Source organism: Bombina bombina, chromosome 6, assembly GCF_027579735.1.
Source record: "Bombina bombina isolate aBomBom1 chromosome 6, aBomBom1.pri, whole genome shotgun sequence".
Taxonomy (NCBI): Eukaryota; Metazoa; Chordata; class Amphibia; order Anura; family Bombinatoridae; genus Bombina; species Bombina bombina.
Window position 1 is genome coordinate 345562852 of NC_069504.1, and position 13202 is coordinate 345576053.

A 13202-nucleotide genomic window follows, 5' to 3' on the forward strand; every position below is an offset into this window, starting at 1 on the left:
TTAGAAAAAAACTAATTACAAAGTAATATTAGATGTAGAGAGTAACCACTGAGAGAGCAACATTACATTAGTTTTGAAAGGAAAAAGAGAACTTTGACATTCTTGAAAACCATCATGTAATAGGAAGATGGATTAAATAGAAAATATGAAGCATGATGAGTGAGCTAGAGGTCTGGTTTAGTTTCTGCATGACCTTGCCTTTATATAACTTTAGTAAAATTAACTATACAATTCCCAGTACCTGAATATGTTTCATATTTTCAAAGAAGTCCATTTCTGGATCATTGTAGTCTGTAAGCTGAACCATGTCTGCAAACTCTGGATGTTTAGGAAATGTGCGAATCAAATTACAAAGCAAAGTTGTATAGTCCTGTTGAATGCTCTGAAAGTGAAATATAACATATGTTATTCATAGTTACATTAAAAAAAGTGTCTTATTTTAAGTACTTTATAAAACATTAACTTAAACTGAAAGCGTAAAATCACAGAAATAATAGTTTATTGTATATACACAAGATGTTATTGCAGTAAGCTGAAAAACACTTAATCAAAAATCCTAATAATAAGGAATATACAATATTAAAGGGACACTAAACCCAGATTTTTTCGTTAACGATTCAGATAAAGCATGTGATTGTAAGCAACTTTCTAATTTACTCCTATTATTTGAAAAGCAGGAATGTAAAGCTTAGGAGCCGGCCCATTTTTGGTTCAGTACCTGGGTAGCACTTGCCGATTGGTGACTAAAAGTAGCCACCAATAAACAAGCGCTATCCAAGGTGCTGAACCTAAAATGGGCTGGCTCCTAAGCTTTACAATCCTGTTTTTCAAATACAGATAAAAAGACAACAAAGAAAATTTGATAATAGGAGTAAATAAGAAAGCTGCATTAAAATTGCATGCAACTATCTGAATCATGAAAGAAAACAATTAGTATCCCTTTAAGTATGTTTCTGGAGCAGGGCTTCACCATCTGAGGACATCATGGTACAAGGAAAGGAACAGTGCAGGAATAAAATACAGTGTAGAAAACCTGCAAGTACACAAACACATTCCTTGCCCTCTACCACAATGAAAAAAGTGGCAACATGCCAACCTAAACAATCAACACCAAAAGAAAAATCCAAAATAACCCAAGAAGAATGAAGGGTGAGACCAAACTGGACACAAACAGCCTTGAAGGAAGACCAGCAGTGGACACCCCTCCGTCAAATGTAAACCATCATGGATAGCGCAGTTCTATAGACCACATTAACTTACTCTAAACTGGTAAACAAAAATCGTAAGACAACAGAAAGGGGTTCAAAAACATGAAAAGCTTCCATCTACTCCGGGTGAAATTAGGCACTGTATTAAACTATTTAAACATGGCAAGAGTAATGGTTATAAAAAGCATTTGTGTCATACAAATGTTATCTGGAAAGTGAAACCTATTATTAAGAAGTGGAAGGTATTTGGTACAATACAGACCCTTCTCTGGATCAGGACTTTGCTCCAAACTGGATGAAAGAGTCAGGAGGAAACTGATCAGAGAGGCTACCAAGAGGCCCACAGCAACTCTGAAGCAGTTGCAGGAATTTATGTGGTCATTGTGTGGATGTGACAACAATATCACAAATTCTCCACAAAGGTGGGTTGTATGGAAGGGTTGCAAGAAAAGGCCACATGCAGTTACGACTGAGCTTTGCCATAACACACCTAGGAGATTCTGAGGCCACATGGAAAAAAGGTGTTATGGTCAGATGAGACTAAAATTGAATTATTCAGCCTCAACATCAAACAATATGTCTGGAGGAAATCCAATACAGCTCACCATCCAAATAACACCATACCTACAGTAAAGCATGGGGGTGGTAAGATCCTGTTATGGGGCTGTTTCTCTACAGCAGGCATTGGAGCACTTGTCAGGATAGAAGGAATAATGGATGGGGCAAAATACCATCAAATTCTTGAGGAAAATCTGCTGCCCTCTGCCAGGAAGTTGTCAATGGGAAGAAGGTTTACCAATGACCCAAAGCCAGGGGCGTATTTTGGCCTAGGAAAACAAGGCACTTGTCTAGGTCAGCAAATTTGAGGGGGCGGCATGTTTTTGTGGCTATATTTATAAGAAGCTATAATGGGAGATTTTGCCCAAGGAGCTTACATTTTGGGGAGTATAATAAGAGACTGCCTATGGAGCTTACGGTTTAGAGGTAACTCTGAAGCTTTCATTTATTTAGTTAGCTATTACCTTTAGTTCTGTTGGCTTTCCGCACTGATTATAGTGTTTGAGGAAGTATTGTGTCAAGAAATCTGTGTTTGGTTTTTTATATTTATTGCAGAAATAGATAGATGTCTGTATGTGTTTTGCAAGCCCTGGTGAACATTCGCATTGGAAATTATATGGAAAAAAAACAAAATTTATGCTTACCTGATAAATGTATTTCTTTTTTGACATGATGAGTCCACGGATCATCTTAATTACTAATGGGATGGATGGAGGAGGAGGCAAAGAGCACCACAGCAGAGCTGTTAAATAGCTCCTCCCTTCCCTCCCACTCCAGTTATTCGACCAAAGTTAGGAAGAGAAAGGAAAAGCCAAGGTGCAGAGGTGTCTGAAGTTTACAATAACCCATAACCTGTCTAAAAGAACAGGGCGGGCCGTGGATTCATCGTGTCAAAAAAGAAATAAATTTATCAGATAAGCATAAATTTTGTTTTCTTTTTTAAGACACGATGAGTCCACGGATGATCTAAATTACTAATGGGATTCAATACCCAAGCTAGAGTACACAGATGATACGGGAGGGACAAGACAGGGAACCTAAACGGAAGGCACCACTGCTTGTAGAACCTTTCTCCCAAAAACAGCCACAGCCGAGGCAAAATAGTCAAATTAGTAAAATCTTGAAAAAGTATGAAGAGAGGACCAGGTTGCAGCCTTGCAAATCTGTTCTACAGAAACTACAGTTTTGAATGCCCATGAGGAACTATGTTTGCCTGCTCAGGAAATCCGCTTCCCAATTATCCACCCCTGGGAAGTGGATCACTGATAGGTATCAAGAGTGGTCTTCTGCTCACTGGATTATTTTGGCTACCTCTATCATCGCTAAGGAACTCCTCGTTCCTCCCTGAGGAGTGATGTAAGCCACTGAAGTTATGTTGTTCGGCTGGAACCTGATAAACTGGACCGTGGCTAAATGTGGCCAGGCCAGAAGAGCATTGTAGATCGCTCTCAGCTCCAGGATGTCTATAGAAAGAACAGACTCTGACTGAGCGCAAACTCCCTGAGCCTTCAGGGAGCCCCAGACTACTCCCCACCCCAGAAGGCTGGTGTCTGTTGTCACAATCACCCAAGATGGTCTGCGAAAGCAGGCTACCTGGGAGAGAAGATTCAGAGACAACCACCATTTAAGAGAGGTCCTTGTCCCCTGTTCCAGAATTATTCGAGGAGACAAGTCTGCAACTAAGCATGCTCAGGCAATGGAACAGGGATTATGCAGAGGTCTGAGATGGAACCGAGCCAATGGGATGATATCCATTGCCGCCACCATCAGCCCGATTACCTCCATGCACTGTGTCACTGAAGGCCGAGGAGTGGACTGAAGGACTAGACAAGTATCGATAATCTTCAATTTCCTGACTTCTGTCAGAAAAATCTTCATTGATAAGGAATCTATTATGGTTCCCAAGAAAGTTACCCTTGTGCTTGGGACTAAGGAACACTTTTCCAAATTTACCTTCCACCCATCCACATATGGCAAGTGGTACTGTCCCTTTAAATGTTAAAAAGTGACGCAACTACATTTTTATTAAAGCAAACATTGAAGATGTATGAGGAACTTGTCAGTCCATCAAAACCTTCAGCTTAACCTAGCAGAAATGTTAGACAACCTGCCCATACCGAAGCTGAACACATTATAGCGCTGAACTAAAGCGCAAACATTTAGTCACAAAGTCCTCCGTGTCTTCCGATAACTGGAAGTGACAATAAGGAAGAGTCTCTCTGCACGGCGCCATCCTCCACTCCTATCGTAACCAGAACTGTTAGGAGGGAGGACAGAAAGCCTTGGCGTGGGCGTCAACCAAATTATCTCCCGGTCGCCATTGTTTGTATCTCAAGATAACATATGCACCACCGCAGTTATCGCGGAAATGTCGCACCGGTAGAAAGAAGCATTGGCTCAGTTTTGACATTGCTAATCAGCTAATGTGTCAATTAATCAACCAAACACTCAGACTGTCATCAATACATAAATAATAGGGAAAACATGTAACCACCCGGTCTCCTTGACAACCCCGGAATCAAGTAGACAGCCTGACCAGCAACATGTGTCATACTCCCTTAGTGTCAGGCTTATTTATATTACAGTCAGTGCCTAGCAGAGTATAAGGGGTCTAAGCCGCAATGCAAGCCCAAATGTAAAAGACTTCAAGCAGATATACTGTCTCTTTCACCCAGGCAGCCCTATTATTAGCCAGGAGAATAAAGCGTAGCACATGGGGGTGGATTCAAACTCTTAACCTTGAGTTTGTTAATCAGACATGCTCCCCACTAAGCCACAATAGAGGCTCTGAAAGATAAGCCAGCGTCATGACTGCCTAAATGTCCCCTGCTAACTAGGGGAGTCTGAATCCAACTTAAATTAGGTCAAATGTTAATTTAAGAAAGTGCCCAAACTTTCTCCGGGATCTCTATCCCCAGAAAAAAAAGTTAGCACTTACCTCATTGTCTGCCTGGCAGCAAGGCAGTTCCCAGGTTTAAGAGGTCCTCTCCCTCCCATGGACCGGGAAAGAAACGAAAATCCTGAGTAAAATACTTCAGGTTTTCTCAGTCAGGGCAGCATCAGTATGGGAGGTGCAGTGAGAATTATGTCCCACAAGTTCCCATTGCTTTAAAGCCACCAAAAGCTCTACTGTAGAGACTACGGCTACACCCTAGAACAAAGCAGCACACTCTGGCACTACTTTAAAAATAATAAACTCTTGATTAAAGAATCTTTTCTAACACCTCACTTTGTCACTTCCTATCACTAACGTAGGCAAAGAGAATGACCGGGGTGGGAGGGAATGGAGGAGCTATTTAACAGCTCTGCTGTGGTGCTCTTTGCCTCCTCCTGCTGACCAGGAGGTGAATATCCCATTAGTAATTAAGATGATACGTGGACTCATCGGGTCTTAAAAAAGAAAAACAAATAAAAAAATGAGTGGGCAAATATAGCACGGTCTAGATGTGCAAAGTTAGTAGAGACATATCCCAAAAGACTAAAGGCTGTAATTAAAGCAAAAGGTAGTTCAACAAAATACGGACACAAGGGGGTGATCCTTTTTCTAACTTAGTGATTCTGTTTTTGAACTGTCTATTTCTGTCTGACATGTTGGTGTTATATCTTTCACTTGGATGTTATAAGTTACACTGAGTAATTACAACTGGATAAACAAAAACTGTGTCTGTCTTTATTTCAGGCTGCAAACCAACAAAATGTGATTATTTTCAAGGGGGGTGATTATTTTCAATACCCACTGTAGCTGAAAGCAAGCAGTTATTTTACAACAATGTCAGTTCAAAATCTTAAACAACTTTACTATAGATAATATATCTTAGTCAAATGATGATAAAAAAAACATTCTTACTGATGTTACATTAACCTTCATCTTTTATCTCGGCCCTGTTTTCACAATTACTTTTTTTTTTTTTGGTTTAAATATCTTTAATTAAAAGTCCATGAACAATACAGAAACGCAGAGCTCACAATTACTTCTAATACAAGTATGAACTGAAGCCCTGTTTTATACCATACAATTTTGAATCCAAATCTTTTTCTAGTATAAACTTTCTATTTCCCCTGAACCCCAGTTTTATATTTACCTCCACCTTGCTTTTGAGCCCTGTTTTCACGTTCTCTAACAATGTGCGCTGTACGATTTCTCTGAACAAGTTCTCGTTATGATCTGAGGCTGCCAGTTGTTTGATTATGCTGATAAGACAAAGGCTTGCATTGTCACTTAGAGACATCTCTCCAAGCTAAAAAAACAAACAAAACAAAATATTTTATTTATAAAGTTTTAAATTCAGCAATTTCAGTAACAACGCAATTGTGTTTCCAAGTCATTGGAAAAGTGAGTACAACAGTTTCCGAAGAGATTTCATACTTATGCTTCCCCTTTTGAATTTATTCTGAAAGTTAGCAATGAAAGAATATATCTATATGAACCTGATATTCTTTGCAAAACTATTCTGCAAACCAGAATTGTGTTAAACCACAGTACACATTGTCCTATGATGAAAACATGCCATTCTAGAGAGATTCAATAATGCTAAAGTATCAGTGTCCTTAGGACATTGCTAATTCTGCTTACATCTAGATCCGGTTTATAATACAATTCAATAAATATATATCTAACAAATTTAGTATTTGGGATTATCATTTATTGCAGCCATTAATTTCTTTTTATTCTACATCTTTTATCAGTGGTGACACTAAATAGCACCACAGCTGCTTTGACCAGCATGAACCAATAAAACGTGATCATGTAAATTCTCATTTTTCATTGTACATCACAAGACTCTATCACTTATTATTTAAAGTATCTTCTTTACCCAATCACAAATACAGTGAATTTTTTTGCTTGCTTGGTCGCCCAGCTATAAGGAGCAAAGAAAGTAGCATATTTATTTTGCTTCCTAAGTAACAGAAGTTACATACAAAAGCATCTATTTCTATATTGAAAAGTGATGGTTTAAATACACCAACACAGATTTGGAATAAAGTCACTTACTAATCCCTATAGGTTACTGCTGGAAACAAAACAAGTTTTTAGATAAATACTAACAGCACCTAAGGACAGATAACCTGAATATTATGAAAATGTGTTTTTGAGGATACATTACAAATTGTAACAGGCTATAGTCCCCGATTAATTGGCTGCATGAAACTGAATGTCAAATACTTTATTATGTTGGCTAAAATGTTTTTAAAAAAAGTGGTTATGCAAAACGTATGTAGTGTAGGTTACAAGAGACTTTAATAATAAAATACTTACCTGAATAGTGTAGAAGCAGTTATACATAAGGGGGATTATATAATTCATGTCAAGCTCCTTAATTTCTTTTATACCAGCTGTAGCTTTTTGGAAAGCTGTTAGACGAACATCAAAGTGGATCTCATCCAAATGTCTTCTGTCATATGCATTCAACTAAAAAAAAAAAAAAAAAAAAAAAAAAAAAGTGAACTTTTATTTTTTAATTCCCCATTAAAAATAGTTTTTTGAAAATTACAAACCTTGGTTATCACTCCAGTAATATATTCTAGCTCAGGATTCAGTTCAGACAACACCTGTGGAAAACAAAAATAGTAATTTAGAAAAACAGTGAAAATAATAGAAAATGTAAAATGTATGCTTACCTGATAAATTCTTTTCTTTTGGAATGATGGTCCACAGTCCTCTAAAACATATGTGATACATTTCCCACCACTAGGAGGTGGTCAAGAACCCATACAAGAGCTTTAAAACCCTCCCATTCTCTCTCAGTTTTACGTATAGCCAAGTACAGAATAGGAAGGAAAGGCAAAGCAGGGTCTATAGGTGTCATTAGAACGGTCAGCCAAAAATGTAAATAGGCGGGACCTGTGGACCATCATCATTCCAAAAGAAAATAAATTTATCAGGTAAGCAGACATTTTGTTTTCTTTTGTAAAATGGTGATGGTCCACAGTCCTCCTTAACATAGGGGATTAATACCCAAGCCGATGGTCTATGTTACGGAAAGGGTGGGATTCTTTTTCTGGCAGTTCTTATTTAGCCGACACTGCGGCCTGAAGGACTTACCTAGCGCAAAAGCTGCTTGCTGAAAAGCAAAACCTCAAGCGATAAACTCTGAAAAACATAATTTATGCTTACCTGAGAAATTTATTTCTCTTGTAGTGTGTTCAGTCCACGGGTCATCCATTACTTATGGGATATATTCTCCTTCCCAACAGGAAGTTGCAAGAGGATCACCCAAGCAGAGCTGCTATATAGCTCCTCCCCTCACATGTCATATCCAGTCATTCGACCGAAACAAGACGAGAAAGGAGAAACTATAGGGTGCAGTGGTGACTGGAGTTATAATTTAAAATTTAGAACCTGCCTCAAAAAGACAGGGCGGGCCGTGGACTGAACACACTACAAGAGAAATAAATTTATCAGGTAAGCATAAATTATGTTTTCTCTTGTTAAGTGTGTTCAGTCCACGGGTCATCCATTACTTATGGGATACCAATACCAAAGCTAAAGTACACGGATGATGGGAGGGACAAGGCAGGAACATTAAACAGAAGGAACCACTGCCTGTAGAACCTTTCTCCCAAAAACAGCCTCCGAAGAAGCAAAAGTGTCAAATTTGTAAAATTTGGAAAAAGTATAAAGTGAAGACCAAGTTGCAGCCTTGCAAATCTGTTCAACAGAGGCCTCATTCTTAAAGGCCCAGGTGGAAGCCACAGCTCTAGTGGAATGAGCTGTAATTCTTTCAGGAGGCTGCTGTCCAGCAGTCTCATAGGCTAAGCGTATTATGCTACGAAGCCAAAAAGAGAGAGAGGTAGCCGAAGCCTTTTGACCTCTCCTCTGTCCAGAGTAAACGACAAACAGAGAAGAAGTTTGTCGAAAATCTTTAGTTGCCTGTAAGTAGAACTTCAGGGCACGGACCACGTCTAGATTATGCAAAAGACGTTCCTTCTTTGAAGAAGGATTAGGACATAACGATGGAACAACAATCTCTTGATTGATATTCCTGTTAGAAACAACCTTAGGTAAAAACCCAGGTTTAGTACGCAGGACTACCTTGTCTGAATGAAAGATCAGATAAGGAGAATCACAATGTAAGGCAGATAACTCAGAGACTCTTCGAGCCGAGGAAATAGCCATCAAAAACAGAACTTTCCAAGATAAAAGCTTAATATCAATGGAATGAAGGGGTTCAAATGGAACACCCTGAAGAACTTTAAGAACCAAGTTTAAGCTCCACGGAGGAGCAACAGTTTTAAACACAGGCTTAATCCTAGCCAAAGCCTGGCAAAAAGCCTGGACGTCTGGATTCTCTGCCAGACGCTTGTGTAAAAGAATAGACAGAGCAGAAATCTGTCCCTTTAGCGAACTAGCGGATAAGCCCTTTTCTAAACCCTCTTGTAGAAAAGACAATATCCTAGGAATCCTAACCTTACTCCATGAGTAACTCTTGGATTCACACCAATATAAATATTTACGCCATATCTTGTGGTAAATTTTTCTGGTAACAGGTTTCCGAGCCTGTATTAATGTATCAATAACCAAATCCGAAAACCCACGCTTTTATAGAATCAAGCGTTCAATTTCCAAGCAGTCAGCCTCAGAGAAATTAGGTTTGGATGGTTGAAAGGACCCTGGATTAGAAGGTCCTGCCTCAGGGGTAGAGACCATGGTGGACAGGACGGCATGTCCACTAGGTCTGCATACCAGGTCCTGCATGGCCACGCAGGCGCTATCAGAATCACCGATGCGCTCTCCTGTTTGATCCTGGCAATCAGTCGAGGTAGCAACGGAAAAGGTGGAAACACATAAGCTATGTTGAAAACCCAAGGGGCTGCTAGTGCATCTACCAGCACCGCACCCGGGTCCCTGGACCTGGATCCGTAACAAGGAAGCTTGGCGTTCTGGCGAGATGCCATGAGATCCAGATCCGGTTTGCCCCAACGACGAATCAGTTGAGCAAATACCTCCGGGTTAAGTTAACTCCCCCGGATGAAAGGTCTGTCGACTTAGAAAATCCGCCTCCCAGTTCTCCACGCCTGGGATGTAGATCGCTGACAGGTGGCAAGAGTGAGACTCTGCCCAGCGATTTAGCAAAGGGGACAGATCTGAGTAATCCCCGTTCCATTGACTTAGCATGCATAGTTGCAGCGGTCTGAGACGTAGGCGCGCAAATGGCACTATGGGCTTGGAATGGAGTGAAGGACACGGCAAGCATTGAGAATCTTTGATAACCTGGACTCCGTCAGGTAAATCTTCATCTCTACAGAATCTATAAGAGTCCCTAGAAAAGGGACCCTTGTGAGTGGTAACAGAGAACTCTTCTCCACGTTCACTTTCCACCCATGTGACCTCAGAAATGTTAGAACTATCTCTGTATGAGACTTTGCATTTTGAAAACTTGACGCTTGTATCAGAATGTCGTCTAGGTACGGAGCCATCGCTATGCCTCGTGGTCTTAGTACCGCCAGAAGTGAGCCCAGAACCTTTGTAAAAATTCTCGGGGCCGTAGCTAACCCGAAGGGAAGAGCTACAAACTGGTAATGCCTGTCTAGAAAGGCAAACCTTAGGTACCGATAATGTGAAGGTAGGCATCCTTTAAGTCCACTGTGGTCATATATTGACCCTCTTGGACCATGGGTAGGATGGTCCGAATGGTTTCCATCTTGAACGACGGAACCCTTAGGAATTTGTTTAAGATCTTTAAGTCTAAGATTGGTCTGAAAGTTCCCTCTTTCTTGGGAACCACAAACAGATTTGAATAAAACCCTTGCCCCTGTTCCGTTCGCGGAACTGGGTGGATCACTCCCATCACTAAGAGGTCTTGTACACATTGTAGAAATGCCTCTTTCTTTACTAGGTTTGTTGATACCCTTGACAGATGAAACCTCCCTTGTGGAGGAGAAGTTTTGAAATCCAGAAGGTATCCCTGAGATATAATCTCCAACGTCCAGGGATCTTGTACATCTCTTGCCCAAGCCTGGGCGAAGAGAGAAAGTCTGCCCCCCACTAGATCCGTCTCCGGAAAGGGGGCCCTGTCTTCATGCTGTCTTAGGGGCGGAAGTAGGCTTTCTGGCCTGCTTGCCCTTGTTCCATGACTGGTTGCCTTTCCAACCCTGTCTGTAACGAGCAGTAGTTCCTTCCTGTTTTGGAGCGGAGGAAGTTGATGCTGCTCCTGCCTTGAAATTACGAAAGGCACGAAAATTAGACTGTTTGGCTTTTGATTTGGCCCTGTCCTGAGGAAGGGTGTGGCCCTTACCTCCAGTAATGTCAGCAATAATTTCCTTCAAGCCGGGCCCGAATAAGGTCTGCCCTTTGAAAGGAATGTTTAGTAGTTTAGACTTAGAAGTTACATCTGCTGACCAGGATTTAAGCCATAGCGCTCTGCGCGCCTGTATGGCGAATCCGGAATTCTTAGCCATAAGTTTGGTTAAATGCACTACGGCATCCGAAACAAACGCATTAGCCAGCTTAAGGGTTCTAATCTTGCTCAAAGATTCATCCAATGGTGCTGTGCGAATCGCCTCTTCCAGAGACTCAAACCAGAATGCCGCTGCAGCAGTGACAGGCGCAATGCATGCAAGAGGCTGTAATATAAAACCTTGTTGAACAAACATTTTCTTAAGGTAACCCTCTAATTTTTTATCCATTGGATCTGAGAAAGCACAGCTATCCTCCACCGGGATAGTGGTACGCTTGGCTAAAGTAGAAACTGCTCCCTCCACCTTAGGGACCGTCTGCCATAAGTCTCGTGTGGTGGCGTCTATAGGGAACATTTTTCTAAATATCGGAGGAGGGGAAAAAGGCACACCGGGTCTATCCCACTCCTTGCTAATAATCTCTGTAAGCCTCTTTGGTATAGGAAAAACGTCAGTACACACCGGTACCGCATAGTATTTATCCAGCCTACATAATTTCTCTGGGATTGCCACCGTGTCACAATCATTCAGAGCCGCTAACACCTCCCCTAGCAACACGCGGAGGTTCTCAAGCTTAAATTTAAAATTTGAAATTTCTGAATCCGGTCTCCCCGAATCAGAACCGTCACCCACAGAATGAAGCTCTCCGTCCTCATGTTCTGCAAATTGTGACGCAGTATTAGACATGGCTCTCGTGTCATCGGCGCGCTCTGTCCTTAACCCAGAGCTGTCGCGCTTGCCTCTTAACTCGGGCATATTGTATAATACTTCTTTCATAACATTAGCCATATCATGTAAAGTGATTTGTAAGGGCCTTGATGTACTTGGCGCCTCAATCTTACGCACCTCCCGAGCGGGAGACGAAGGTACTGACACGTGAGGAGAGTTAGGCGGCATAACTTCCCCCTCGTTGTCTGGTGATAATTTCTTTATTGGTACAGATTGACTTTTATTCAAAGTAATATCAATACAATTGGTACACATATTTCTATTGGGCTCCACATCGGCTTTTAAACATAATGAACAAGCAGATTCCTCTGTATCAGACATGTTTAAACAGACTAGCAATGAAGCTAGCAAGCTTGGAAATTACTTCAATAAGTTTACAAGCAATATAAAAAACGCTGCAGCGCTTTTTTAAAAAACACAATTGAATAACAAAGAACTAGTTCAGATATAGTCAACAATTCTTTAAATGTATTAATTAGCAGAGGATTGCACCCATTAGCAAAAGGATGATTAACCCCTCAGTACCCAAAAAACGGATATCAAATTAAGATTTAACGCTTTTATCACAGTCAAACACACTGTCACAGGTCTGCTGTGACTGATTACCTCCCTCAAAAACGAATTTTGAAGATCCCTGAGCTCTCTGGAGACGTCCTGGATCAAAGAGGAAGAAGCAGGAAGACTGTGCTAGAATTTTGACTGCGCAACAAGGCGCTAAAAAAGGTCCCTCCCACTCCTATTACAACAGTGGGAGACCTGATATAACGGTTTCTATGCAGAAATATACGTTAGCCGTGTGGAAAAAAATCATGCCCAAAAAGATTTATCACCAAAGTACCTCACAAAACGATTAACATGCCAGTAAACGTTTTAAAAAACAACATTTCAGATGCTGTGTAAAGTTATTACTAATCCTGCTACCAGTCGCTTCTACTGCAGTTAAGGCTCACACATTATATCAGTATTAACAGTATTTTTTCAGTCAAATTCTAGTCCCTAGAAAATAACTCTACTGTGCATACATTTATCAGCCTGATACCAGTCACTACTACTGCATTTAAGGCTGTACTTACATCATACGGGTAACAGCAGTGTTTTCTTAGTCAATTCCATTCCCAGAAAATATTGTACTGCACATACCTCATTTGCGGGAGACCCCGCATGCTATTCCCATTTTCTGAAGCTACCCCACTCCTCAGAATGTCGAGAACAGCCAGTGGATCTTAGTTACGCCTGCTAAGATCATAGAAAACGCAGGCAGTTTCTTCTTCCAAATACTGCCTGAGATAGAAAAACAGCACACTCCGGTGC

At 40.8% G+C, this 13202-nt stretch overlaps 1 protein-coding gene across 1 annotated transcript in view; it reads right to left on the reverse strand.

Moving 5' to 3' along the window:
- UTP20 (UTP20 small subunit processome component) overlaps positions 1 to 13202 on the reverse strand; it is a 350150-nt gene that overhangs the window by 186323 nt on the left and 150625 nt on the right. Inside the window, exons 34-37 of the mRNA XM_053716993.1 lie at positions 7263 to 7316; positions 7024 to 7176; positions 5849 to 6004; positions 242 to 382 (exon numbers count right to left, since the gene is read on the reverse strand). Of these exons, the coding sequence (XP_053572968.1) occupies positions 242 to 382; positions 5849 to 6004; positions 7024 to 7176; positions 7263 to 7316 (504 nt within the window). The remainder of the gene's footprint in view (positions 1 to 241; positions 383 to 5848; positions 6005 to 7023; positions 7177 to 7262; positions 7317 to 13202) is intronic.